Raw genomic sequence first — 25,902 nt, 5'->3', positions numbered from 1 at the left:
CACTTCTCTGTATGTGTGTGTGTTTTTATGCAATGGTGTGTTTGTGTCAGTAGTGTGTATGTGTGTGTGTTAATTAATTAAATTAATGAAATCTGATAGAAAAGTCAAAGAGTTCCACCTTATCAGCTCTAAAACTGTTGCTCTATTTTACAAGTAATTATTATGTCATAACGGTTTATCATTATCGTTATCGTAATCATTAGCATAAACATTACCATTAATCGTTATCATTTATCATTTATCATTTATCTTTATTAATATTAGTTTTATTTAGTATCGATTCTTTTTTTTGTTTCCATTCTTGCTTCTTTTTTTTTTTTCTTTAAATCTTTTGTTGCGGTTGTTGCTTCGTTTTTGTTGTTAGTTGTTAATTTTTTATATTAATTTTTTGTTTTTTTTCGGTTGTTGTTGTTTGTTAGAACTAGTTTTTACTAAGGCTTGGTTTACTTTACACTTGACTTAACTATTCTCTTCTTCCAGGCATTCTCGTCACCTTCCATATTTCGCTCGAGTTGCTATATTTTTTTTTCTTTCTTGTTTTTAAGAAATTACAGTTTTTTTTTATACATATATTTTTTGTATATATATTTATATATATATATATGCATAATAATTAGCCAATTAATCGCTATCATTTATCAATTATCTCATATGCTTCGGTTCGGTTAACGGTTTTTTTCTGCTGCTACTGCATTTAGAATAAATTTTTATTTTTTTCTTTAATTTTTTTTTTTAATCATTTACAACTGTTTTTTTTCGCTTAGCTATTAGATCCTATATACTCGTGTGTGTGTGTGTGTGTGTGTTGGTGTGTGATATATAAATTATATATGTATATATTTAGCGCTGGCTTTTTTTTTTAGTCTAAGGCTTAGCTTAATAATTTTTTAACATCTCGTCTTCAATTCTTTTTTTTTCTTGAAGTGCCATTCGTTTTTTTTTTTTTGTTTTTTAATGTTCATATATATTTTGTAATCACAAATAGTTTTGGAATATGCTCTCTCTCTCCCTTTCTTGCGTATTGGAAAAATTAATTAGAAAAAAAAGGAAAGTTTTCTAAAAAAAAAAAAATTCTGTCTTTGCCTAGCACTCTCCCACTCGCACACTCACATTCGGGCGATCTCTTTCACACACTCGACAAGTTTTGTTCGAAAAAAAAAATGAAATCTTTGTTTTTTAAAACTTAAATACAAAAAAAAAATGGTTTAAAAAAAACGATGCGGAAAGCAGCTTTTAAAATATTTTTTTTTTATGCTGCGCCCGCTGAACCGATTGGTTTGTAGATTTCTTTTTATTTGCAAGTTTAGGGGTTTTCTTATTTTTTTTTTCTACCAACACGCGGCGACTGCGATTTGAAGGCAGCGTCATGTTATCGCAACTGTTTATCGAGAACCGATTACCGATAACATATACTTGTGGCTTTTTCTTTACATTTAACGTACAAAGGCATTCTGCGGCAGAGCCCAGTGACTTGAGTATGTTTTCCTTGTTTTTTTTTTTTTACACGATTCTATATAATATTTTTAATATATTTACTTTACTTTAGTTTTTTAGGTTTTTTTAGTTCTTATTTGGTGTCTGGTTGTTGGTTTTTTTTTTTTTTGATTGTGTGCAGCGCAGCGTGGGTTTTCTCATTGCTTTTATTTTTTTTTAATTTTTATCAGTTTTTCGATTTTAAAAAAATTTTGGTTTTTCATTAAGTCGGAGGCAGGCGCAGCTATTGGGATTTTTTTTTTGTTTTTTTGTGGTAAATTTTCAAAATTTTCGATTTGGTTTTGTTTTTTTTTTTTTAGTTTTTCATTTTATTTATTTTTATTTCTCGCCCTAAGCGCGTTTCGTTTAAAAACACACTAACTAAACACGAATTATATAATATATATATCGCGATATATATGTTATTTGTGTGTATATATATGTGTGTGGGTGTGTGTGTGAGTGAGTGAGTGTGTGTGGGTGTGTTTAAATTGAGAGTGTAGACTTATTTATTATAAATATATAAACGATATAACCGCTATACCCGATATACTTAGGCGCGTCTTAAACACTAGGGCATTGGATTTTACAAACTGTTGTTACTTATATATAGATTCCTAATCCTTTAAATAATCTTTAAATATATATATATATATATCGTATATATATATTTTTATGTATAATTTATATGCTGAGGATATTTACATGTTAATGTTTTAGTTAATCCTGCTTACTTTTCGCAAATTTTCTGAAGGCATTTCTATGCGCAGTGAATAAGTAGTTTATATCCATTATCTTAATAATTAAATACTTTACAGACGATCAAAAAAAAAAAAATATATATATATAGATATATGTATATTGTATGTGGGACTTTCTCTCTCTCTTTCTATTTCGCTCTGTCTGTCTCTTTCTACTCTTATTGGGCGGCGGCGGCGGCGGCAACTTGTACAAAGAAAACATTTTGAAAACGAAAAACGATCCCATACTAACTCCCATCCTGCATCATCCTAAACATCTTAGACCTGAACAATAATATATATATATATATAATATATGTGTGTATATATGTATAAAAAAAAATGTGAATAATTAAAATCATATATTATATACTTTAATATATATATATATATAGACGTGTGATATTTCCGTATAATGAAAGAACCCAGTTTGGAAACTACAGTCTACACTCTAATAAATAGTTCCATACGCCTAAGCCTAAAAAGTCTATAAACCTAAATTTTTAGTTTTTTTGTTTTTATCATTAATAAATAGCAATCGATCTTCTCTTCTTTTTTTTTTTTTCAAAAAATCCTCCAAAGTTAACATTCAGTTTTTTTTTTGTTTTTTTTTTTTTTTGAGACAAATTGGTTGATTTTTTCGGTTTTTTTTTCTCATTTTTTTTTTGTTTGGCTATCACAAAATCAAATACTAAGTAAAAAAAAAAAAAAATTTGTTAAGTTATGTACACGTAGAAAAAAAAAATGATGATGGTGTTGTAATTTGAGGAATAGGAACGCACACAAGCACACTCATTCTATGAATCACTCGGTTTCTCTTTCAGAAATACACACACAACACACACACACACTCTACACTACTTCCGGCTTTCCGGCATTCGACTTCCGACTTTCATCAAAAACATATAAACAATTATATGAAACAATTTTTGTTTTGTTTTAGAATTATTACAACTCCTACATATGAATATATATATATATAGATGTATTTATTATATATGTATATATATAATTTAGATCTTCTTACATGTCTCAAAGTTATATACTAAAAATCGTTTTCAAAGCATTTTGGCTATTGCTATTTTGTTGCTCTTGTTAATTAAGGTTCCATATTCTCCACCTCCAAAGCTCCCAAAAACCTCTCATCATCCATCATCCTTTATATTTTGGTATTACTGTTTCCTGATACGACTACTACTACTCGGTTCTGTGGTCTCCCAAGAATTCTTCCCAAGATTCTTCTTTTTTTTGTTTCTTGTTATTGTTGTCTGTCATCATTTTTTTTTTTTTTTTGGAAGTGAAGTGAAGATGTTTTGATTTTTTGATGATTTTTACCGTCGAGGGGAGAATATAGATGAGGATTTTCCGTTTTTTTTTAAGTTTTAGAAGTTTCTTTCGATGGTTTTTTTTTTTTTATAAAAAAATATGTTGTTGTTGTTGTTGTATTTTACTTTCTAATGCATGTGTTCCCAAAAATATTGAAAAGCTCCTATAAGGAGCATCTAACTGCCGATCTGCCGTACACACACAAATACACAAGGGTGTATCTATGTTTTTGGTAATTAGAGGGGGGTCTGGCTTACAAAAAAAAAAAAAAACATGATTTTTAATAATTTGGTTGGTCACTTGTTGCTTGCTTGGAAATACAAAAAAAAAAAAAGATTAAAGATTTCTTTTAGGTTCTGTTTTTTAGTTTTTCTTTTAGCTTAAAGATTTAGTTTTAAGAATAAGGTTTTTTTTTAGTTTTAGGCCTTAGCTTTAGCTTCAGCGTTTCTTTAGTTGCAACGTTAAACGTTGTCATCATTATCAAGGTTTGGATCCTCGAATGCATTTCAAAGGATTCGCTTTTTGTTGCATTTTTTTAATACATCCAGAGCTTGTTTCTGTGTGTGTGTGTGTGGTTAGTAGGGTGTGTGTGTGTGTGTATGTGGTATTTCTTGAATATAACATATATATATATATATCTTTAAATATATATATATATATATTTAGATGGGGAGAAATCATATTAACATGCTGCTTTTTTTTTTTGTTCAAAGTTGTCCTAAAACTTAAAGTTAGTGGTGATAGGATCTCCATGTTCTCCGTGTGCCTGCTGCTCTCTCGCCTTAAATGCTACATAATTATTAATTAATTAATTGTGATAGTTGTTGTTGTTTTTTGTATTGTTGCCATTGTTTTTCATTGTTTTTTTTTTTTTGGAGGAAGAAAGTAATCCTCGTCCTCGTCCTCATCCTCATCGTCGAGGGGTAAGAATTAGTAGTGTGCTTGCTTGCTTGTGTGTGTGTGTGTGTGTAGAGTAGAGGTGTCTTATGTTAGTTGTCTAATCCTGGTTGGCTTTCCTCCTCCTCCATGTCGGTCGATCCATCCATGCTAGGGCTACCATCCGTTGTAGCTATTGGCGCTGCTGCACTAGAGTCGCTCCACAAATTTTGTCAGCTGATCGGAGGCATCGGGCAGAGCGCCACCGGCATTGCCAACACCGACACCGACATTGCCCACACCGACACCGACACCGACGCCCACACCGACACCCACGCCCACGCCCACGCCCACGTCCTGGGGCACGCCGGGCAGCGGCGACTGGTGGTGCAGGCCGTGGTTATGCATTCCGTCGTGCGGCGGTCCCTGCGGTGCCGGCGAGTGGCTGCTCATCACGTGGTGCGGCGAGGGCTGGGCTCGCGGCGAGGCCGAGGGTGCGGCCCGGGGCGAGGGCGCCGAGCGCGGCGATGGCGTGGGCTGGGGCGAGCGGATGGGCGGCGAGGAGCGGGCCGACTGCATCAGTTGCTGTTGCAGCGAGTGGGGCGTTGGTGGGCCCATCACCTGGGCGTTCGGCTGCTGCGATGGATTCTGTTGCTGGGCATTGGCGTTCGGCATCGCCACCTGCATCATCTGCTGTTGCTGCAGTTGCGGCTGTTGCTGCTGTTGTTGTTGCTGCTGTTGCATGCCCACGCCCGGCGGCATGCCTACGCCCATCTGCTGCTGTTGCTGTTGTCCGGGTCCGGGCTTTACACCCACTCCGACTCCCACTCCGACTCCGACCCCAACACCGACTCCGCCCACTCCGACACCGACCTGTCCCTGCTGCTGGAGCATATTGGAGGCTGCGGCCGCTGCTGCATTGGCCATCGAGTACTGATCACCGCCGGGGCCTCCGCCGCCGCCGACAACGCCGCCACCGGCACCGCCGGCATTGAAGTTGCCCGCTCCACCGCCGCTGCCTACCGGAAACTGTTGCTGGCCGGGTCCGGGTCCGCCGCCGGGTCCGCCCATGTGGGGGCCGCGCTGGCGCTGCTGGTACGGGGGCGGGTACTGGTTCATCTGCATGTAGCGCATCTGCTTCCAGTTCTGGTTCGGCACCTGTGTTTGGTGGAAGGTTTGGGTGGCATTTAATACTTAGATCCCTTAAAGAGTTCTAGGTTCTACAAGAAATAGTCCTATATTCCTATACCATATCCCTAGACAACATCCCTCACTTAGATTAACTTATGAAAAGCTTAAAAAATTAAATTAAATAATTTTAAATAAAAATAATTAAATGAAAATATGGTTGTTTCTTTAAAAAAAAATAATAATTATCATTTATTCATGGAGATATAAGTTTTAAGGATTTAAGATATTTAAGACATTATAATGTTTGCCAATAAATGGGTTTAATTTTATAGAACAATTTTGAATAATTATTTTTAATATTTTATTAATTTAATTTTAACTATTTCTGGCTTCTTGAATTGATATATATATACTAGAAACTATATAATTTTTGATCAACTTATTCAATGTATTGATTTTTTAGTTAATTATTTTGAAGATAAATCTATAAATCTATAAAAAAATTGCTTAAAAAAAATGGGTTCAAGAAACTATAAAAAAAGATGTTAAGACATATAGTTGGTGAAATAAAATTTTTAAGACTTATAATTAATGAAAAAATATAATAATGAAAAAAAAAATCCATGAATTTGTAGAATATGTTAATAAATATTTTTAGAAGTATTATTTAAATTAAGAGTATTGTTTTCAACATTAGATAATTATTAGAAGGAATGTCTACAGCAATAAAGTCTTATCTGATCTTATAAGAAATCTATAAGAAGGATCTCTCGCTATCCCTATATGTCAAAGCCCCAATAGTAGGACTTATAAGAATTAGTTATAGGAATTTCCATAGTAGGGGTAATAAGGGTAGCCTTGATAGAGGTAGAAATTATAGGACTATATAAGGGTTTCTAATCGTATATTATTGGAAAGAATTACAAAAATAAAATACATGAAACCTAAATATAAAAAAAAAACTTCCAAATAAATAAACTTACAAACTAGTATATCCCTTAAAAAATATATACAGTGGACTCTCGATAATTCGAGCCTCTCGAGGAGCCTCAAGCTCGACCTTAAAAAAAATGAAATTAAAATTCATGGAAAAAGTATGAAATATCAAGGGATTTTTTAGGGAACTCTATGGGGTGCAGGTACCTCTATGGGTTGAATTAATTAGAGGTACGAATTATCGAGAGGCGACTGTAGATAAAAAAAATCTAACAAAATCTATTACATCCCTAACAGAATATGTACTTAAAAACAAAACTAATATAGACTCTAAAGCAGTAATGTTTTCTTAAAAAGTTCGAAGTTATAGAAGATTATGGACTAAATTATATACTTAAAGCAGTACTTATATACTATCTATACTATCTATATAATCTTTATAATCTACCTATAACTATACAATATCCTATAAAGAAAACATCACTTCAAAATACAAACATATAGCCTTTAAAAATATCCACCACTTTCAAGCTAAGAAATCTCAGCAAAGCCCCAGAAACCCTTCTTCAATAATCATCATCACTCACCATGCCTCCTTGGGTGGTGACACCCGGCGGCAGATTCTGCACCATCATGGCATTCTGCATGTTGGGCATCCGCTGATGGGGACCTGGTCCGCCCGGACCGCCCTGCTGCATGAGGTTCACCTGCTGCTGCTGCTGCTGTTGCTGGTTGGGATTCATCTGTTGGGGTCCGCCCTGCTGGTTCATCATGTGCTGCATCTGTTGTTGTTGCATCACTTGTTGCTGCTGTTGTTGTTGCTGGGGATTCTGGGGACCGTTGCCGGCTTGCTGCTGTTGTTGTTGCTGCTGCTGCCCAAGGGCACCGCCAGCACCACCGGCTCCTCCGCCTCCAGCTGCCGCAGCAGCATTGATCTGCGACTGATGACTCTGCTGGCGCTGCTTGATGATGGCGGCCATGATCTGGGGATTCTGCTTGAGAATGGTGAGGATGTGCTGGTTGCTTTCGTTGTTCGGATTGTTCTTGATCTTCTGCATGATCTGGGCCAGTTGCTGGGTGTTCAGGCTGCCGGAAGCTTGACCGCCACCGCCGCCTCCGCCACCGGCACCGGGCGGGGGACGAACTCCGCCCGCACCGGCACCGGCCATTGTCGGGGCACCCATGCCGCCCATGCCCATGCCGCCGTGCTGGCCGCCCACGGGCATCTGTCCACCGCCGCCGCCCATCTGATTGGGGCCGCCCAGACCCATCATCTGCTGCTGTTGGAGTTGCTGCTGGGAGAGCAGGTTCTGCTGCTGCTGGATGAGCTGGTTGGGCTGGCGCATTCCGGTCGTATTGTTGGCGTAGCGGGCCTGGGGATTGCCACCGGCACCGGGATTACCGCCGCCGCCCCACTGGTCCATCGAGAGCAGGTTGTTGGCGTTGAGGACATTGGCGCAGTTACCGGCACCGCCCGGGACACCGCCCGGACCTCCTGGTCCCGTCGGACCACCGCCTCCGCCGCCGCCCAGCTGATTGACACCAACTCCACCGACGCCGCCCACGCCTCCGACTCCTCCGACGCCGACTCCCACTCCCATGCCGCCCAGTTGGTTCACGTTCTGGTTGGGCACTCCGCCACCGGCTCCGCCCAGCGGGCGATTCATTCCTGGTGGCGCCATGGGCACACCCTTGCCGAATCCACCGCCGTGCGACACCTGTTGGCGGGCCGCCTCCTCCTGGACCTGTTTCACCACCTGGAGTACATTCGGGGACGGTGAATGGCCACCGCCGGGCTTCATACCGATGCCCGGTTGATGAGGATGTGGTGACGTCATGCCCGCCATGGCACTGGCTCCGGCTCCGCCTCCCGAAACCGGAGAGGGTACCGTCACCGTTGAGGGGGACATGCCACCCTGTCCCGGTGGCATTATGGCCGCCTGGCCGGGCATCACTTGCTGGCTAACCGCCACGCCGGACATGCCCACCACGGGCACACCGCTGGCGACCACGGCCGGGCCGCTGACTGTCGTTGAGCCGGACATGGCAGTGGGTGCCGCTGTACGGGACATGAGGGCCACGCGACGACGCAGTAACTGCTGTTGTTGGAGTCTGGAAATAGAAGAGAATTGTTATGAGAATTAATAAGGATAATATAAGAGAGACTTTTAAGGACCTGGATGCCTAAAGAGGTGACCTAGATGCCTCTAGCTCTCCTGGTTTCTAGAGATTATTACTGGTATAGACTAGCTACTATATATACTAGACAATACTAGATATAGTATTAGATATTAACTTGAATTGTAGTCCTACTATTCCTATGATAAGGCTCTTTAAAGTCTTTGAATTGAAAAACTGATGCAAATTTTAGGAATATTGGCTACTATGGCGCAGGACAAGATTCTGTCTTGGAGTTTCAAAGTTCCTGAGGCTTCTGAGGCTCTTAATGGCATGAGAATTTCTGATCTTGAGTCACAACATGGGGGTTATCATCAAGCTAACTTATGATTTCACAAGAGCTAGGGGTTTTCCCCATACACATTCATATATATAATTTCATATATAACATATATATATATATAATTTCATATATAACATATATATATATATAATTTTTCATACACATATGTGTTTTTTTTATTTTTTTTTTTAATTTTAAAGCACAAATTCCTTGGAATTAATATTTTATTACACTGCATAAATATTTATTAAGGCCTGGTTTTTTTTATAAGAATATTTTTATATATGGATATTTTTTATATAAGATCTTTTTATAAGGAACTTCAAAAGCAAAACAATAATTATTCATAAATTCATGAATTTTAAAAATTTTTCTACAAAAAATTAGCACTTCTAATAAAGTCAAAATTATAATATTCAAATATTTTCAACTTAAGGAATTTATTTAAGGAAGGAAACTATTTAAGCTTTTTTTTTATTTTTTTTTTTTTTAGCTAATATTCACCGATAAGATCTCTTTTTAGTTTTCATTTGTACTTGTTTCCTCGAAATGTACAAATTTTTTAATAACCTTCATAATAACTTGATAACTTTTTGATAACTTTTGATATAAAACTTGAGCCTTTTTCTTTTAAATAAAGATATGCGAATAAACTGAGTTGGAATAAATGAATCGAAAATGGGCATTAAATTTATTTATTATTATGAATGCATTTTTTTAATCACTGTTTTTTCTTATTAATTGATTCATAAAATTGTCGATCAAAGTCATAGAACAGAGGTTTCATCCGAAGCCTCAATTCCCCGAAAAACCTCATTACTCATTTCGTTTTTTTTTTTCTTGGAATTTTTTTTGACAATTCATTTGAATTGATGCTTACTTGCGTTTAAGTGCCTTTTTAAAGTCTTGTCTAGAGACACACATTTTTAAAATTAAAATATTTCCTTACTGATACTGGGATAACTAAATAGGCCTAGTACTTTGATCGATCAAAAGACACCAGCGAGAAAGTTTTTCAAAATCTTAATCTTTTCTTAATAAACCTTGCAAGAGGTTCTGTTTTTTTTTTTTTTTTTCTAAAGACCTTGATTTAGTTAAATAATTCAATTATTTTAAAGTAATGAAAAAAAAACCGGTACTAAGCCGGCCGGTCTTGAAATTCTATAACGTTTCTGCTTCGATTCGCGATTTCTTCTCGTTCTGATAAGAGTTTCCTCCTTTACCAATGCAGTCTATACTCTCCTCCAGTGTTGAATAATGTCGGTTTTGAACAAAGTAACGAGTAGCTTGACAATGCCTGCCCTAACAAAACTAACGAGAAAATTTAAAATGCTTGGAACTAATTATTTTAGGTAATGGTACTTGGTTTAAGTATTATATTAGTTAGTTAGTCTATTATTGTTTTAAAAATACTAAATACTATTTTGGGGAAATAAGGGGAATTTTATAAAAATATAATGTTCGATTCTTTTAAAGAAGCTTCGTATAAAATTCTTGAATAAAAATAATGAATTCTTGAATTAAAAATTAAGGAAAGCTGTTTTTATATTCAGAGCCTTAAAATAAATCCCCATTTTCTAAGAAAATTATTCAATACAATGATAATTTTCAAGTCTTTTCTTAAAAATTAAATCTTTAAAAAATATTAATCTTTAAAGAAGGTTTGTATAACATTCTTGAATAAATATGAACAATATCCTCCACCTCCTAGTCTCAAAATAAATCCAAAACATCTTCCATTCCCTATTTTCTAAGAAATTAAATCATAATAATTATAATTTTCAAGACTTTTCTTAAAGAAATCATCTTTTTTTGTAAAAATTTCTAAATAAAAAACCATCCCGGCAATCAAAGCCATTTAAAAAACCCATCAATATGCGAGAGAGCATCAATTAATTAAAATCAACACCCCAACGGGGCAATAGCCCACAAAATCAATTGAAATACTCACTTTTGTTGGAGCTGTTGCTGCTTGAGCTTGTGCTTGATGTTGGGACAGAAGGGCACTGGACACTTTGGCTCCTGACAGTGCTTGGCATGGTAGCAGCAGAGGGCGATGAGCTGCTTGCAGATCGGGCACCCACCGTTGGTCTTCCGTTTGCAGTTCTTGGTGTGCTGGACGACGCGTTTCATCTTCTGGCACGATGGCAGGCGGCAGTTGGCATCCCGACACTGGCACGCGTGCACCAAAGACTGAATGCATCGCTGGATGGACTGTTTGCGGGCCTCCTGAGGATTGGCCTGCTTGTGATCGGCCGGCGCTGAGCCGTCGTCGATATCGAAGCCGAGCTTCTCCATCTTGTGCGGATGGCCGACCTTCTCCTTGCACACAATGCACAAATCGAAGTCCTGAAAATAGAGTTTTCGATTATTATTATTATTTCTTCTCATTTATTTTACAGACGTTGACTAAAAAATCAGACTATTCACAAAATACCAACCACCCCCCAGTGATCTTATCACTTCTACGTATTTTTCTTATCTCTCTCAGTTTTTTTTATGGCCCTGGGAGCACATGGCCTCAAAACCAAAAAAAAATATCAAACCATACTAGACCAAACTAGACTGTCTGACGAGACTGTTTGTAGGCTGTACCTCGTTGATTTTTGAGTTTAGTTAGTTTCTATTGTAATTTTATCCATTAAATAAACTAAGAGAAAGTAGTCTTCTGTGGGAAAAACGCTAGTACTTCAAGAAAAAGCTAGTTCTTTTATGGTTATTATGAAAACTGTTGTAAATATAAGCCTGGAAACTGAGGAATTATTTTAAGAACCTTTGGAAAGAACCATTCTAAAAATTCCCATAGCTAAGCTCTGTATAACCCTATAACCAATCCCTCTAATGAGACTCTTATTATTAAAAAAAAGATTTTAAAAAACCCTAATAAGTAATTCCAAAATAAGCCTAATGAGCCCCAAAAAGAAACACCTCTGTACTTCAATAACTAACCTCTCTCTATAACTCTATAACTAGCCTACATATACACTCATTATAACCTTCCAAGTAAGCTCTTTATAACCCTCTATAACCCTTTAAGTAAGCACTCTATAGCTCTTTAACTAACCTTTCTATAGCACTAAGTCTTCTAACTATAACTAACTCTTCAATAACCCTATACCGAGCCCCTATATAATCCTTCAACTAACCTACAAATAGTCATTGAAAAACCACTTCTATAAGCCCCTAACTAACCTCTCCATAACCCTGTAACAGACACTACTTTCTACTCCACTCTATAACCCTATAGCCCCTAACTAACCCTATAAACCATAGCCTTTCTAAGGTTCTTTAAATAAACCCTCTGGAACCTCGAAAACGAACCTTTTAAAACCCCCAAACAAACTCCTTTAACCAAAGACTCTATAGCCCTGAAAGTAACCACTCTACAACCCTCTATCTATACTCCCTATAGCTCTATAACTAACTTTTCAATAACCCTATACCTAGCCCCTATATAACCCTTCAACTAACCCCGCTATAACCCCTCTATAACCTCCATAACCCCACAAATCCCAATTACAAAAACCCATCCTTTACTCACATCACAGACGGTGCAGTGGTAGCGGGTCTCCACGGCCGTCTTGCAGTTGTTGCAGGTGTAGACGAACTTGTCCTGGCCCTGGTTGTGGAGCTCGTAGAGCATGGACAATGTGGAGAACTGGGCGCGGCGCAGCGACGAGAACTCAAAGTGCTTATCGCGGGCCAAGGTAAGGAAGGCATCTCGACCGTCCATTAGATCGCAGGTCAGCAATGGATCTGGATCTTGGATGGGCTATAAAGGGATATAGAATATAGGATATATAAGACTTGATATTAGATCTTAAATGTTAAGAATACTTACCGCCAAGCTAGCTGCAGACTGGGCCGAATGCAAGCGAATCACAAAGAAGACTTCCTTGTGCTTCTCCATGGTGGCGTAGATCTTGGCGGAGAGATCGTTGCCCGATTGATGTTCATTGGACTTTTTGCTGTTCTTCCGTTGGGCAGCCTTTGACTTGTTGGACTTTTTGGCCTTCTTCTGGCCCTTTTTCTTGCCATCGCCGCTCACCTCATTGTCCTCAATGGAGAAGAGCTACAAGAAGAATCAGAAAATCCATTAAATTTCTTGAAAAGAATCGAAGAATAACTACTCACATTAGCTGCTGCCGCTGCTTCGGCTGCCTCGGCCTGTTTGCGTTTTTCCTCCTCCTCCTGGTCGAGCTCCTTGATGCTCTCCTCCAGGACATTTGGCCAGAAATCGCCCTCGAAATAGGGCAGCTCAGCGGCCGAACCCAACTTGTCCTCCATGGCCTGCTTGAGTATGTCCTTGTAGTCCTGAATGATGCGCTCAATCATGCCCTTGTCGAGCATCTTCTTGTACCATTCCTGCAGCCGCTTGGGCTTGGGGATCTTCTGGTCCGTGGGATGGCAGTGGAAGATGTAGTCATCGCCCTCCGAGGGCGGACACGCCCAAATGTGTGCCATCGTATAGCCCAGCTGCTTCACATAGTCCATGTAGCCGAGCAGGATCTCGTGGTAGACGGCCGTACGATACTGGCGCGGACGGAAGAAGTGTACCGAGTCGAGGTAGGCGATGTAGACGCGTCTTGTGTTCGGAGCCGGACACTCGGACCCGTACTCCTGGACGTGCATACCGAAGAAGCAGACATCGATGCCGTCCACCTCCTCGAAGGCGAACAGTGCCTTGGCCCGGTACGGGAACTCTTGCATCATCTCACCGGATTCCACAAATCGACGCCTCATTCCGGGCTTCACCTCCACACATTTGTCCGACGAGCTCACCACTCGGATGTGGACCTCACCCGCTCCGGCCTCCTTCTTCTTGAGGAAGTTGTTGACGCGGGTCTCGATGTAGACGCCGAGCTTGGTGGTGGGCAGGCGCTTGGCATTGAACTTGTTCTCCTTTCGCTTCGAGTTCTTCTTCTTCAGGCAGTTATCACACACAAAGCCGCCGGGCCAGATCGAGTCCAGCCAGAGCACGCAGATCTGGTGCTGCTTCCGGCCGCACTCCTGGCAATCGACAAACGGTTCCAGTTCCAAATGGTCGTTCTTCATCTCCTTGAACTGGTCCTTTTTGATTTGACTGAAAGATTTATAAGATATATAAGATATAGGATATAGATAGCTGATCTTAAATGATCTGAATTATGGCTGGTGGTTGTATCTAAAGACCAGAGGGCATTGTGTGAAGTCTCAAGGTAATAGCTTTGAAACTGAGGGGGTAGTTGGCTTAGAAACAGATTAACGGACACGCGGACACATGGACAAGGCTTCTGTAGGATGAAGGATGAGCCTGATCAGGAATATATATAGTTTTAATGTCTATCTATTAGTAATAACTATTTCTGCATGGTAGAACCTTTTTTTTGTTGATAGTCTTGATGGTACAAGGGTTTTAGACTTTTAACGGACACGCGGACAGGCGGACAAGGCTTTTTTGGGCTATTGATGGTGATCTTGATCAGGAATATCTAGTTTTGAATTCTTTATTCTTGTAATGATTATTTCTGCAAGCTAAAACCTTTTCTTTTGTTGATAGTCTCAATTCTACATAGTTTTTAGAACTTTAACGGACACGCGGATAGGCGGACAAGGCTTCTATGGCCTATTTAAGATGATCCTGATCAGGAATATACATACCTTCAAAGTCTAGCTGTTAGAACTAACTATTTTTAGAAGTTATAACCCTTTTTGTTTCATATTTCAGAAGGTTTCTCTATTCTAAAAGATTCTTGGACCTTTAAGAGACAAACGGACAGTTGGAAGAAGCTCCAAAGGAACTTAGGAAGATCTAGATCAAAAATATATATACTTTACTTAGTCCCTATAAGTCTAGCTTCTTACTATAAGTATTTCTTATCCTTATAACTTTTTTCTTTAATTTAAAAACCATTTTAGAAGTTTATTTAGAGTTTTAACGGACAAAAGGACACACGGACAGTATCATATTCTCCTTGGAAGTAATCCCAATCCAAATATACCTTTTAAAACTCACTATTTATAAAACAAACTATGAGTTCTAAAGGTTTTTTTTAATATAAGACATATATCTAAGATTATATAGTATAAAAATCCAAATACTTACGTTTGTGACTGTAGAGGATCGTCGCCCAGTGTGACCGTATCGCCCTGGATGTCGTTAAAGCACTTTTGGCAGTAGGTGTATCTATTTGAGGCAACACCGTATTCCTTTAGACTGTTGTTCATTTTTTATTTCGAATTTATGTTTTGATATTTTAATTGTTGATTTGTACGCGTTTTTTAGTTGTTTTTTTTTTGTTGAATGTTTGTTGTATTTGTTTTGTGTGTGTTTTGTTTTGGATAATTTGGCAACCAAAGTAACAACAACACAGGCATGTGTACAGGTGTAGTAGTAGTGTTTTTCAGGTGTTTTTTATGCGTGCAAGCGAGTGTGTGTATCGGGTGTTGTTGTGTGAGATTTACAATTTTTTTGTTATTAATTAATTAATTTTTTTTTTTGATTAATCACACACACACAGTCACACAAAAAGAGAGAGATATATAGAGATGATATGCACACACAGATATAATATATATTTTTTTTTTTTTTTGGTAAAGACACGCAATAATAATACAGTTATGAGGCGACACAGGTTAACGGGTATTATTATTATTAATTGTTATAATATTATTATTATTTATATTTTTTGTAATTTTTTTTTTGTTTTTTTTTGCGGGAGGAAGAAAAGTAAAAAATGAAACGAAAAATAAAGAAAAAGAGAAAACCAAACAAGTGATTTGCATTAGAATTTGTTTCACATTTAAAGACGACATTTAAAGAAAATTAGAAATATAATAAAAATATATTTTAGCAAGTTATTCAAAATTATTTTTATTTTTTTTGAATAAAATGCTAAAACAAGATCTGTTTTTTATTTTTTTTTTTTACAATTTTATGGTTCTTTTGTTCTACTCGAAAAATGTGGAATGTTTGAAGGTTGTTCTATTTTTCTCCAAGGATCTAATCCTTATAGAAGGACTTTCTTTGTGGCGCATCAAGCTGAAGCATTAAAAAAAAAATATCTATTTTTTTTCTAAGAGCGTGTGTATGTGTGTGTGTTTATTTTTTTTTTTTTAATTTATATTTTCTAGTGCAATGTGCAACATCAATGATTTCTATAGCAACATATAGGCAACATTGAAAGGAGAAACACATACACACACACAAAGGACACACAGGAATACAAAAAAAAAATAAATTAATTAAGGGATTAGGTTTTAGCAGGAAGGCCATCAAAAATTAGTGCACAAAACGTACAATTTATATATTAATTAATATATAGATTTTTAAGAATAAAAAATTAGATGCTAGATGCTTGCTATTTTTTTTTTTTTTTGGAAAAGAATCTGAAGGCGCAGCCATGAAAAGCGATCTGTTTTTATATACAAATATATATCTATATATAACTGAGAAACTAGAAGCTCTTTTGGTAATTTTTTTTAAAAATATTATTTTAGAGCCAATATTAAACACCAAAACTAGCCATTTATTTTGGAATTAAGTCCAAGATTCGCTTTAATTTTTAATTTTTGTGGCATTCGCAAAGAGGAACAAGCTTTTTTTTTCTAACAAAAAAAAATGTATATATATATATATATGATTATTACATTTCACATCGAACAGAGAAACAACAGAAACACAAAAAAATTAACGTTAGCAGATCCTATTATTTTTTTTTTTTTTTTCTTCAGATCTATACTCTATGAGGAAACATACCTGTTCTGGTAGCTATAGTACTTGGCATCCCGTGGTATCGTACAAAGCTGCTTTCCATAACAGCACAGTACTTGTGGGTTGAAGGTGTACTTCCTGCCACAACAATAGCCCAGAGCCTGCATAACCGGATCTATTTCCGCCTCAAAAACCTCCGAAAGCTATAAAAAAAATATCATAATTATTAGTTGAAAATCATTAAAAGATATAACTATAGAAGTCTCACCTTTGTACAATAACGATATACCCTGGAAGTCTTACGATTATATAGCCAGGCATTGTCGAACATTAGCCAGACATCATCGACATATTCCCAGGGATCACTGTACTTGCCATTCTGGATATTGTTCCGTATGGTGCCCAGATCCATTGGCTTCTTAACGATTTCGAAGTAATCGGGTATACCGAGAGCCTGCGGATCCACGGCGTAACGGAATGGCACGGATTCGGGTTCCTGACGGAATAGCTTCTCCAGCGTTGGCAATAAAGCCGTACGGAGTTCCTCCGGATTGAATTCTAGTTGGGAATAACATATTTTAATAAAATAAGACACTTTTTTTTTTAAAGAAAATTTTATGAAAATTTTTTCTTAAGAAAAACTAGCCTCTACGTATATATTCCCAGTCCATTGATGTGAAAAGAAAAAAATAATCGAAGTCCTAGTCGATAAATATTTTTGAGCTTTTAAACACTTGGGATCTGGGGTTGGTAAACCCTATATCGATGTTCTATACTTTTATGTTGGATTTCGATAAATAATTTGGAATCTTTAAACACTTTATAGGCATTATTTCTTCTATTAACCTGGCTTTTCAAACACTTTATATCGATTATTGTTTTTCAATACTATGATTTGATTTTGAAATTTCAAAAGTCTCAAAGTTTTCGATGAAATGGGAGGTTTTTAAGTTATCGAAAATCGAATTTCTATAAGTAGGATAGGATTTTTAAACACTTATATATATATTTCTTCTTATAACCTGGGTTTTCAAACACTTTATATCGATGAACAATACTATCATGTTACTATAATACTATAATACTAACAATGTTCAATACTATGATTTGAGTTTTAACTTTCAAATATTTCCAAGTTTCGATAACGATTTTTGAGTCTCGATAACTTCTAGAAGTATTTTAAAGCACTTGAAGTAGGTTTTATCTAATAACCTTTATTTAGTTTAAGTTTTTCGATATTTCCTTCGATTTTTTCTTAAATTTTTCATATTTCTAAGCTTTAGTTAATTTTAAATAATTTTCTGTTATCGGATTTTGTGATTTTTAAACACTTTTTTATAAAAACTTTCTAAGAAACAAGTTTCATTCAATGGCTTTAATTTACAAACACTTTATATCGATTAAAATAAGTGGAGAATTTGATTTTAAAGCTTTAGGATTTTAATAAAAGGATTTAAGATTATCAAATTTTGAGTATCGATAAATGATAAATTAATCATAAAATAAATAAATATATAAATTATTCAGATTCCTTTAATAATAGTCTTCGTGAACCCAGTTCTATATCAGACGGACATGTACTGGACAACTTCAATATACTTCAAGGAATACTTACGGCATTTCTTCTTCTTGTCACCAGCATTGGGAGCCAGTGGCTCTGGCACCAATGGCTTCGTCTCCGTCTTGGGCTTGATGTCCACGGAACTGCCACCGGCCGCGCCACTGTCATGGGCACCATTGATGTTATCCTTGCCAGTGCCACCTTCGGCACCGCCATCGTGATGGGCACCGCCCGCTGTGGAGCCACCGGCCTCGTCCACATCCATGACCTCGGTCTTGGTCTTGACCTCCTGGCCGTCCTCCGTCTTGATCTCCATTTTGATGCAGCTGGTGCCGTCGTTGTTGACGTTCTTGCCCTTGCCGCCGCCCGTGGAGCAGTCCATCTGGGAGCTGTCGTTGTTGCCGCCACAGCTGTCGTCCATGAACTCCTTCTTGATGTCGTCCTCCTGCTTGATCGAGTCGAGCTTGCCCTTGGAGGCCATGCCGCCGGCATTGCCACTGCCACCGCTGCCATTGGTGTTCTCGTTGGAGGGCGAGGGCGTCTCGTCATCGTTATCGCGGGCCGCCGCCTCCAGTGCCGCCATCTGGGAGGACAGGCTCATGGAGCTGCTCATCATTCGGCCGCTGCTCGTCGAGGAAGGTGTGGTGGTTGCTGCACTGGTCGCTCCTCCTCCGCCGCCGCCGCCGCCGCTGGCGCCCGAGCCGCCGGACATGAGGAGCATGGAGTTGCTGGCGGGTGTGGTGGCCGTACCGCTGCCGGTTCCCGCGCCGCCAGCACTGCTATTGCTGCTGGAAGCCATGGTCGCCGATGTGGGTGTGGCCACCGAGGACGAGGCACAGCTGAGCGGCGTTGTCGCCGATGTGGTGGCCACAGCTGCCCCGCTGCCGGTCGCACCGCCGCTGCTGCTGCTGTTGCTGCCACTGCCGCTGCTCGCGCAGGTGGCCGCCGCCGAGGCTGGTGTACTGTTCGCCGCCAGGCCGGAGGCACTCGTCGCCGGCACCGGTGAGGCGGGTATGTAGGGTGGTGTGGCGGCCCGATTGCTCAACGGCTGTTGCATCAGGCTGGACACCGAGGGCGGGTTGTTGTTGGCACTACTGCTGCTGTTGTTGTTGTTGTTATTGTTGTTGTTGTTCGAGGGCGTACCGATCGAGGGTCCATTGGAGAGGAAGCCCGGTGATGGGCTCGGCGCCGCAACCGTTGCATTCGAGTTCGTTGCTGCAGTTGCTCCGCCACTTCCGGCTCCACCGCCACTGGCAGCATTCAACGCCTCCAGGCTGGTGGGCGTGGGTGGCATATTGTTCAGCACGCTGCCCGGCTTCTGCTGCTGCTGCTGCGGCTGTTGCTGCGGCTGCTGCTGTTGCTGCTGTTGCATGGAGGAACTGAAGTTGTTGCCGCCCGCTTGCAGGGGCGTGGCATTGCTGAACGGTGACTGTGGCATCAGCATGCCCTGCTGCTGCTGCTGTTGCTGTTGTTGTTGCTGTTGCTGCTGCTGGTGGATCTGTCGCTGTTTCATCATCTCGCTCAGCTGAGGATTGCCGGCACCGCTGCCACCGTTCGCATTGATGAACGGTTGGGGTTGCGCCGGACTGCATGCCATCTGGTAGGGGGATAGAGCGGGATTGCCGACCATGCTGCCAGGACTAGGCCCTGGGGGACCGACGAGCATATTGCCCGCTCCGGATACCGGATTCAGGGGCTGGGGTTGCTGGGAGAAATGCATGCGTTGCTGTTGCAGGGTGAGCATGTTGCCGCCGGGCGAGTGGCTGCGCATCGTCACCATGTTGTTGGTCACTCCGCCCACACCCACACCGACTCCAACGCCGACGCCCACACCGACGCCCGGCTGCTGGCCGACCATGCCCAGCGGACCCTGCGGTCGCAACTGGGGCGGCATCACACCGCCAATGGGACTGATGATGGGACGTACTCCTGGCTGGACACCCGGCTGCTGGCCGGGCTGTTGTCCCTGCTGCTGTTGCGGCAGGACACCGCCAACACCGACACCAACACCACCGGCTCCTCCGGGTGTCGCACCACCGGTTGCCACTCCTCCGGCGCCACCGGCTGTGCCCGCGCCGCCCGTCGCCTGCTGTTGCTGCATCTGCATGATCTGCTGCTGGTGCTGCTCCTTGCGCTTCAGACGCTTCTCCTCGAGCTCCTTCTGGATCTTGTAGATCTTCTCGGCCAGGAGGTGATAGTACTCGGAGCGCGACTTGGCCATCTCGTACATGTCCTTCTCGACCTTCTCCGCGTACGAGACCAGGTTGTGCATGCGCTTGTCCTGCATGGTGGTGGGATCGGAGGTGGGGAAGATGGCCTGCACCAGCTTGTGGACGAGATGGTTACGCAGATCGGCCGTCACCGATTCCCGCCAGTCCTTCTCATTGTCGCCGGGTGTGCCACCGCCTCCGCCACCGCCAGCGCCGCCCGCTCCTGCGCCAGCATTCTGGTTGGGATTACCGCCCGCATTGGGGCCGCCACCGGCACCAGTCGTATCCGCGGGCATAAGTGAGCTGGAACCGGGCGCTCCTACAGGACCGCCACTCGCTCCGCTGCCAGCCGCTCCGGCATTGCCGGCCGCCCCAACCACATGGGTCTGGGGATGGACCTGCGCCACCTTCAGCTGCTGCTTGTCGTTGGCTCCACCGCCGGGCACTGCGGCACCGCCGGCTCCACCGAAATTGGCATTGCCAAAGCCGGTGACGTTCACCGAGAGCGGTGCTGGAATGTTGCCGCCCAGCTGGGAGGGATTGGGCTGTTGCTGCTGCTGTTGGTCCACCATGTTGGGCAGGCCGCCGCCACGTCTGCGGTTCTGACCCTGCTGTTGCTGCTGGAGCATCTGTTGCTGCTGCTGTTGCTGGAGGCTGTTGACGTCGTTGGGCAGGACATTGGGTCCACTGGGTCCGGGACCGGGTCCGAGTACCCTGACGGCTGGCGGGGCGCCCTGCATACGGATGGTGGGCGGCAGGCCTTGTTGCTGCTGCTGCTGCATGCCACCACCCGTCACGGGCGACAGTCCCACCTGGCCCATGCCGTCGAACCGGCGCAGCTCCTGCTGCTGTTGGACTTGTTGCTGGTGCACCTGCTGCTGCTGCTGCTGCTGGGCCAGTTGCTGGGCCATGTCCTGCGGGGTCTTTGGTGCTCCGGGAGCGCCGCCACCGCCGCCCGCTCCGCCCTGTTGCTGCTGTGGCAACACGATGGCCGTATTCTGGCCACCACCGGGCGGCACCTGCTGCTGGCCCGGCTTACCGTCCACCACCAGGCCAGAGAGGTTGGGCTGCTGCTGCTGCTGGTTCTGCTGCTGCTGTTGTTGTTGTTGCTGTTGCTGGATGCCACCGGGTGCACCGGGGCCAGCATTGTTACCACCAGCACCGCCAGGTCCTGCGGTTACGGGCCCACCGGCCACAGTATTGCCGCCAACTTGGGACCCTCCGCCGCCTCCGCCAGGTGGGACATTGGCGTTCTGGAACACCGAATGATTCTGTCGAAAGGGATAGCAAATTATGCAGGCGCTGTTTATGCAGGTCTTGTAGTGTAGGAGGATCTGTCGCGAGGAGGCGCAGTGTTGCATCGTGCAATCCTTGCTTTGCTTACATGTACCCATGTGGGCGAGTACGGCCTTCATGGCCTTGCAGTAGTTAACATTACACACCTCACGGTTCGGGTTCAGGTTCTCGCGTCGGTTGCACTTGTGGGCATGGAGGAGTAGCATCAGCTGCTGTTGGATCTGCCGCTTCCGGTCGTCGGGAACGTCGCGACTGCCGCCACCCGGACCGCCTGTCGCCACGCCACCGGCACCAGTTACTACTCCGCCACCACCACCGGCACCGCCGCCTGCTCCAGTCACCACACCGCCAGCACCACCAATACCACCGACTCCTTGCTGTTGCTGTTGCGACGTTCCCGGCTGCTGTTGCTGCTGCTGGCCAGGATGGCCAAGCAGTTGGTTTGGTTGCGGCGGCCTGGGGCCCATCGCGCCCGGCTGCTGGGCCAGCATTTGTTGCTGTGGATTACCGCCCACCAGTTGGCCGCCGGAGACGGATCCATCGCCGCCCAGCGTCGGCAGTGGCACAACGGTGCCCACCGGCCGGTTGCCCTGTGGCATGCCCGGCACTACACCGCCCCGCTGGGCCATCTGCTGCGCCAGGAGCTGTTGCTGCTGCTGCTGTTGCTGCTGGGGATTGTTGCCGCCGGGTCCGCCATACTGACCCACTCCGTAGGGCAGGCTGTTCAGTTGCCCTGCAAGGATGATTCGCATTAAATACAAGCTCCCAATCTCGACCAGTCGCCACAAGGATACTCACCCATCTGCATGTTGGGATTCTGCATGCGTGGTCCACCGCCTCCGGGTCCATTGCCGGGTCCTCCGGCACCACCCGCAGCTCCCATAAGATGCGGTCCGCGGAGCATATGCTGCTGCCCCACCATGCGACCCATCATCGGACCATTCTGCATGTGCATGCCCTGGTTGGGTGTGACTGCGCCGCCTCCACCAGCTCCAGGACCGGCACCGGGTCCGCCGGGACCACCGGGTACGGATACAGCGTTGATCATGCCACCGGCACCGCCGCCGCCGCCTGGCTGCTGTTGCTTCAGCTGGTTGACCATTCCGCCCATTCCGCCGCCAACGCTGTTCGTCAGCACCATGTTGCCCAGATTGCCCTGGGCGATGGTGTTCATGCCTGGCAGGGATTAATCAGAAATAGGTGGTTAGTGGTGTGTCTTGGAGGTAATACATGGGGGGGATGCTAGGGTCTAGGGAGCTAGGTTTCTCAAGAAGTTCTAGAACGTTCTTTAAGGCATCTTTTAGGGACTTTGAAAAATATCTTTTTTTAAATTATTTAATTATTCTTATTATTATTCTAATTATTCTTTAATTATTTTTTTAATTTTATATTTTTATTTAAGAGATTAGATTTAAGAATTTATATACTTCTTCTATATTAATGAATTAAATCATCCTTGTTGTTGGATTCCCTTTTTCTAGAACTCTAGAACCACTAGCTTTTAGAACCCCTTATTCTTTTATTATTATTATAAAATATAGAAGGCGTATGATAGCCTTTGAGTAGGCTTTATAACCTTTAAAAAAAATTGATAAATAAATTATAAAGACATTGAAAAAATATATTTTGGCAAGAAAATAAAATATAATATATAAATTATATCAAAATATCCCTTGTTTTAAACCAACTTCTATACTCTTTACTGGAAAAGACCTCTTCTTAATACAAAAATATCCTAAACCTTACTACCTATTATTCTGAAACTTTACAAAATTATGTATTTTACAAAAATAAACTATCATGTAAAGTAAAAGAATTATAACTTTAAGAGTTATAAATAAATTTCAAATTTAAAAAAATAAAACTAACAAAATAATGTATAAATGGAAAATCTTTATTAGAACTAAGGATGTAGGGATATTTTTTTTGAAAAAAAGATTACATATTTTGGAATATCCCAAGGTAGTTCTCTATTCCTTCTTTTATTTTAATAAGGTCTTGAAAATTGTATAACCATTTATAACCCTTTTATAACCATCTATACCTCCTACCTAAAGGTTATAATAATAAAAATGAGGAGTTATAATAAGCACCACATCACAAGATCATAGCATAAGTCTTGAACTTATATTATTAATAAACCCAACTCATATAAATAATGTAATGAACTAATAATATTGCAAAATCATAACCTCATTTCTGGTTAAAATTGGCTTGCTTAGTGTAATTGAGATATTTAAGTATTTACTTAAAAAAAAAAAAAGCCTACTTGTTTATAAAAAAAATTCACACCAAGAACTGTCTGAGATGTGTGTTGGAAATATGAGTTTGAATTCCCAGTCTACATGACAGTTTCTAGAGAAGTTTCCCATTCCCAGACGGCAGTCGTCCTGTCAAAGTCTAACCTTCCACACACAACACTATACGGGGGGGGGGTATAATCTGGAAATCTCTGGAAGTCTGGACACTCACCTGGTATGGCATTCATTCCGTTGTTGCCGTTATTCGATATGGACATGGGCATCGTGTTCACCATGCCCATCTGTGTGCCCACCACCTGCTGCATGCCGCCCTGATTCGGTGACTGCAGATTGGGTGACTTGCTGCCCAGTTGCTGCATTCCGGCCACCACCATGGCGCCCTTCTGGCCCTGTTGCTGTTGCTGTTGGAGCAGATGTTGCAGCTGTTGCTGATGTTGCATGTGACGTAGCTGAGGGCCGGCATTACCGCCACCGCCGCCACCAGTGCCATTGCCGTTGCCATCATCGCCACCAGTACTGGAATTGCCGCCATTGCCGCCGCCGCCGCCGCCGGCTCCATTCATCTGGGAAGGCACAACGCCGACGCCGCCGACGACGCCCACATTAACGCCGCCGACGACTCCGACACCAACGCCGCCAGGTCCAGAACCGGGTCCCGGTCCCTGGGCAGGTGGTTTATTTGGTCCGCCGCCGGCATTTGGTCCGGAGGTGGAATTTGTATTAACACCGGGGGCACCGCCGCCGCCCCCACCGCTGCCGGTTAACTGATCCGACCAGCCGCTATTCGAGGACACCAACTCGTCGGGCAGGTTCTCCTCCAGGAAGAAGGAGATGTCCGCTATAAGGAGAACATTTTTTTAGTAATTTTATAAGGTAAGTTTTTAAAAAGTGGGGAATAGGTGGAGGGGTGGTCTAGATCTGAGTTCTAGAGGGAGATATAATAGAGATATAGTGAGTTGTAAAGGTATTATAGGGTTTTTAAGTCTTATTCGGAAGTTATCTTTGGGATTTATATAGGTATTTATTTCATTTTAAAATATCTTTGGTTTTAAGGACTTTTCTATATAAAGGAACTGAGCTCAACTCACTAGAACTGATGGATATAATATTATATCATTTTTAAAACCCAAAGGATCTTTGTTTTTGGGACTTTTCTTTATAAAAGAACTGAACTATACTCATAAGAACTGACAGATATCATATATTATATCATTTTTAAACCCGAAAGAACAGTATATCTTTGTTTTTGGAAGCTTTCTTTATAAAAGTACTGAACTAAACTCATTTGAACTTATGGATATCATATATTATATCATTTTAAAACCCAAAGAACTGATCTAAACTCATTATAACTGATGGATATGATATATTATATCATTTAAAACCCATAGAAGATTAATAGAAGATCATCTCTAAGGGTTATATATACTATAAAGCTTGTAGTTCCATAAAAGAACCCATAAAGTTCCATAAAAGTTCCATAAAGAACTTTGATGTCTTTTTTTTTTAAATCAAAGTAACCTCAAATTTTGACAGATGTCAAAATATAAAAAAAAAATATATATATATTTATATATTGCTAAAAATTGTGAAAATTTTCCTTCAACCATGGGACTTCATAAGGACTCTTAAGGATACTAAATATAGTCTCTAAAATAGAATAATTAGATAGAAGGATAGAGGGGAATTTTGGGGAATTTAAAACTCACTTGGATCCATTTTGACCCGCTTCTGAGGCGGTTCGTCTAAGTGATCGGCCATCATATAGAATTAGTGGTATGTGTTCGATGTGGCTGCTCCTGTCGGGAGCCAGCAATCGAAACCCAAAATAAAAAACAAAAAAAAAAACGGGATATTTGAAAGAAAAGAAACAAACAACAACAACAAAACAAAATTATAACGAGAACGAGACAACACGACTCCCGTTGGATCCCGTTT

At 41.7% G+C, this 25,902-nt stretch overlaps 1 protein-coding gene across 2 annotated transcripts; it reads right to left on the bottom strand.

Annotated features, from left to right (window-relative positions):
• Positions 1 to 145: 145 nt before the first annotated feature.
• nej (nejire) lies at positions 146 to 25,902 on the bottom strand. 2 transcript variants are annotated; one of them, XM_070283039.1, is made up of 13 exons: positions 25,674 to 25,902; positions 24,176 to 24,802; positions 22,502 to 22,879; positions 18,252 to 22,436; positions 16,905 to 17,194; positions 16,682 to 16,839; positions 15,029 to 15,139; positions 13,078 to 14,026; positions 12,785 to 13,015; positions 12,485 to 12,715; positions 10,895 to 11,292; positions 7,070 to 8,594; positions 146 to 5,573 (listed from the first exon to the last, which is right to left on the bottom strand). In XM_070283039.1, the coding sequence occupies exons 1-13, from the start codon at positions 25,726 to 25,728 to the stop codon at positions 4,626 to 4,628; spliced, it is 10,086 nt and encodes a 3,361-aa protein (XP_070139140.1). In that variant the 5' UTR covers positions 25,729 to 25,902; the 3' UTR covers positions 146 to 4,625. The 2 variants fall into 2 exon arrangements, with proteins under 2 accessions (XP_070139140.1, XP_070139141.1); XM_070283040.1 differs by having other exon boundaries at positions 15,029 to 15,109.

This window comes from Drosophila bipectinata, chromosome XR (assembly GCF_030179905.1).
Source record: "Drosophila bipectinata strain 14024-0381.07 chromosome XR, DbipHiC1v2, whole genome shotgun sequence".
Taxonomy (NCBI): Eukaryota; Metazoa; Arthropoda; class Insecta; order Diptera; family Drosophilidae; genus Drosophila; species Drosophila bipectinata.
This window is presented reverse-complemented; position numbering and strand designations above follow the sequence as displayed.